This window comes from Sabethes cyaneus, chromosome 2 (assembly GCF_943734655.1).
Source record: "Sabethes cyaneus chromosome 2, idSabCyanKW18_F2, whole genome shotgun sequence".
Taxonomy (NCBI): domain Eukaryota; kingdom Metazoa; phylum Arthropoda; class Insecta; order Diptera; family Culicidae; genus Sabethes; species Sabethes cyaneus.
In genome coordinates, this window is record NC_071354.1 from 189796017 (window position 1) to 189800277 (window position 4261).

General features: G+C 38.8%; 1 protein-coding gene across 1 annotated transcript; it reads left to right on the forward strand.

Moving 5' to 3' along the window:
* Positions 1-1100: 1100 nt before the first annotated feature.
* On the forward strand, positions 1101-3511 carry LOC128736467 (uncharacterized). The gene is made up of 2 exons (XM_053830951.1): positions 1101-1178; positions 3122-3511. The coding sequence occupies exons 1-2, from the start codon at positions 1101-1103 to the stop codon at positions 3509-3511; spliced, it is 468 nt and encodes a 155-aa protein (XP_053686926.1).
* The last annotated feature ends 750 nt before the right edge of the window (positions 3512-4261 follow it).

A 4261-nucleotide genomic window follows, 5' to 3' on the forward strand; every position in this document is an offset into this window, starting at 1 on the left:
TCTATTTGGTTCAAATTTTGTAAACTTATTCAATTTCCAAAAATTTTATGTAAACCAAACGCGTCGATTTATATCTCAAATAGCAAGTAAGACCGTATAACAAAGGTTCCTTTCACCACTAGGTGGATTAAATCAGGTTTTTCATTATAGTTTTGACCAGATCTTGCGAACTGTATATAGTAAGGATGTACAGCAATAGTATAAGGTGAGTTGGTGCAATTGGTGCCGAGAGATCTCAACTTACTCAATTATGCACAGGGCAATTAAAAAATATTGGGTTATCATGAAAATTTGGGGTAGGATAAGTGTAGACTCAATCTCTTGTTTTGTTTGGACCTGCAAAATCCTCAACTATATTATCGGGACATTCTATTAGTGATCAGAATCACACGGATTCATCAGGATTTCACGTGTCGTGAAAGCGTTTAAGCGGAATCCCAATGCTTCGGTCAGGGATGTGGCCAAAAAGTTGAATCTGTCCAACCCTTTCATTCTGAGAGCCAAGGACCGGGAGGGACAGGTTACATACAAAGTGCAGAAGGCTCCAAATCGTGATGAACGGCAAAATACGGTGGGAAAGTCACGGGCCCGGAAACAGTACACCCAGATGCTGACGAAGCCTCATTGTCTCATCATGGATGATGACATTTACGTCAAGGCGGACTTCCGACAGCTTCCGAGGCTACTGTTCTTCACCGCCCAGCATAAGTTTGTTGTTCCGGAGGAAATAATGAAGCAAAAATGTTCAAAGTTTGCCAATAAATACATGACTTGGCAAACAGAGTGTGCCGTTCGTGACTACCGGGACTGTAAACGGACAGATCCACCTCAAGGAGTGTCTACAAAGCGTCTGCTTCATCTGTTAAAGCAACACGAGAGCCCTACGATCTTCTAGCCGGATCTAGCTTCGCGCCACTATTCAAAGGATGTCCTGGAGTGGTACGAAGCCAACCGGGGTCACTTTCGTACCCAAGGACAAGAAGCTCCCAACGAACCAGAACTAAGGCCAAATACTGGGCTGGTATGAAGCAGGCGATACGGAAGCATCCGAAGGAGGTCAAATCTAAGGAAGATACGAAGAAAAGTGGGTTTCCATACAGATGAAGCTGCAGCCAGATGTTGTACAGGACCTTATCAGTGGAGTTGAGCGTAAGGTGCGAGTCGAGCATTCGGTTATGGTAAGTTGAATGAAATAATTATGCCAAAAGCTTACTAATGGGTTATATTTTATTGTCTGATAACTTGTAAAGGATCGGTTTATTAGGTAATTTTCTACAGCATTTCTTCCGTGGTGCGATTTGATGTGGGACACCCTTTAGCAATTCAAAGTGCATAATAACGGATGACGAAATGTACGCAAAATTCGACTATAAATCCTTGTCGAAGTCACAGAATTACACGGTGCGAGAAGAGCAAGCATTAGACCAGATTGAAAAAGATAGTAAAAAGGCTGTGGTCTGGCAAGCTTTTTGTGGCTGCAGTAAAATTTCTCAACCATTCATTTCTGGGTTATTCAGTTATTCATTTTTTTTTACTGAAGACTGAGCGCATCCACACTTTCTGGGACAGTCTTTGGTTGACCCATTCATCATATTCTCAGTTCTTATGTTTTTACTATTCAGGTTTATATTAGGTAGGTTCGTTTTCTTCATGAGATGCCTTATTTTTTATTTTCTCTTGTTGCACCCAATGATTCCAGGCAGATATCTTCATTAATCGGTATTTGTTAGAGAAAAATTCGAATATTATTATTGAATTTATTTGTTCGATTTTGTCATAACTTTTGAACCAACCATCGTAGAACAAACTGTCGTACAAGTGCAAGAAATTTTTCTTAGCATCCAGGAAAAAAATTAATTGGAAAAAGTTTGTCAAATAGAAAAGCCATGTTCTAACTTTTGGAAAATTTTTAATATACTTTTTCTTCCCAAGTAACATTCTATGCTTTATGAATACCTACAAGAGGGCTATAAAACAATTTACATCCCAAGTAACAATACAACAGCTTTTTAGCATTCATGATAATTTATAACGGTTTTTTAGCGGCAAATGGCATGCTTCTTAGTTTACCTACAGGGATGTTTCGATCACTTTGACTCAATTTTGATTCATTTGGCAGTACCGTCTTAACGGGGCCAAATATGACAAAGGTATATATGGGACATTTGTAGAACAGGTTATTATCTATAATTTTGCTGAATAAAGTTTTGTTGTATCTTTTGTAGTTTACGGCGCTACAATGCTAGTATCTTATTAGTGACTAAATGAACGTTCACCAACTTTTCTTTAGAGTTTCCCAGTACCGTCGAAAATTTTGTGAAAAACTTTCCAGATAGTATTTTTCTTGAATAGCTAGAAAATTTACACACACATTCTGTAAAATAATATTTACTCTCAGATGGTTCTTGAGATTTGAATTTTTGAAGCATGTAAATGTTTAGGAAAATTGAGTTTTTCGAGACTAAGAAAATTGAGAAAAATTAGAAATTTATTAGATTAGAAAAATGCCCTGGTTTATTTCAAGGTCATACACACGACGAAAACTACAAACATTTATACATGGTCCGGATTATTCACGCAAATTCCTTCGTGTCATCGATTTATGTAACAATTTATGTCTTGCTAAAGTCGGGCGACAATAGTTCAATTGCAGTTGCACAATGTAACAGAAGCCCCGAAGGGGCATACGACTATTTGGTCACGAATTAAGCACTATACGCAATAACGAAACGAAACGAATCACCAAACGGCAGATGGACTGTTCCTACCTACTACCAGTCAGCCGAACCGATAACGATCGCGAGAACGTGCGTGGGAGGCAACACTATTGCTGCGGAATATCAATAAGATATGAAACCGGTGGTTACCGCCGCGTCGCAGTCGGCAGGTAAATTTGGCGCAAAAGTAGTGCCTCAAGGCAATCGGAACCGACGAAGAAATGTATCGCAATTGAACATTTGGAAGCATGGTCTCATTTCAATACTGCACTTGATCACGACTACTGTTCCGTGCGCGGTGCAAGTAAATTCTTTTCTTTTAAATTCAAAATGAGGTTACCCTTGAAAGTGAGTGTTAACTTAGAACAATAAATTAGTGTAGTAACATAAAAGTCTCTTCACAGATCCTATCCATTGTTGTTCTTTTGATAACAATAGTTGAAGGCACCTTACCCAGACCGAATTTCTACAACTTGGATCTTGAAAACCACGAATATTTCAAATATCCCGGACGGCTTACAAAGTACGGATTGCGTCCGGGCAATACAGATCCTTCATTTGCTCAGCGAGCAAAGGCCGTCTACGGCTACTTTCGCAATGTCTTGCTCGGTCATCCCATTCAGAAGAATACCTACAACATCCCGGTGGATCCCAAGCGAGGACTTCAGCTGCGAGCAGCCTACCAGCGACAGTTCGGTTATCGGGGGCAAAACCTGGTTGCCCTGATCGGTAATGGACACACGCCGCAAGAATTGCGGTACTACGGCGCTATCGGCAGGGACTTCGGTTATTAGAGAATGCTTGTGCGTTGGAAAGACTGTGATTTAGATTTTTAGAGTATTTACGATAAGTTATGCTATGCCATACACATGAATAATAATAATGTGTGATTATTATTTTTACCAGATTACCAGTTTCGTCGTGTTTTGATAATCTAAATGTTTTGTCGCTTGCAGGAGGGAATTTTCGAAAAACATTTGCAGGTAAACCATTTTTTACGAGTTACAAGATAACTATGCACTGTATCAACGGCTGTCTTTCAGATAGATGGAGGAAACGATAGAAAAAAGTAATAAAATTAAAAGCTTCGAAAGTAATCGCGTAGCTTTACAGTGATACAACCTTGAATTCGTACACCAACATGCAGATTGTGTCCTTCTACATTTGAAAGTTTAACAGAAGTTTTAGTATTTTTTGAAGAAGTTTTAGGGACATATTATTTTGGGGAAATCATAGAGTCAAATGTTATTATTAAGGTATGAAAACCGGTTTTGGAAAAATGGTTTTAATTTATCTGCAGCTGCCTTTAATCGTTCATCAAGCGCTTTCTAAGACAGTTTTCGTTCGAAATCTGATGGTTTTTAACTTTTTTGTCGAGATATTCCCAAAGGTTTGATATCTGAAGATTGTGGTGGAGTATCAATAATGTTTGAGTAGTTGTAAAGTAATCATGTGCGTGTCTTAAGTGCTTTGTGCTTTAGGTCATTGTCTTGGTAAAATTTGAACCTTTGATTAAATCCTATTTTGTAGGCACATTGACATGG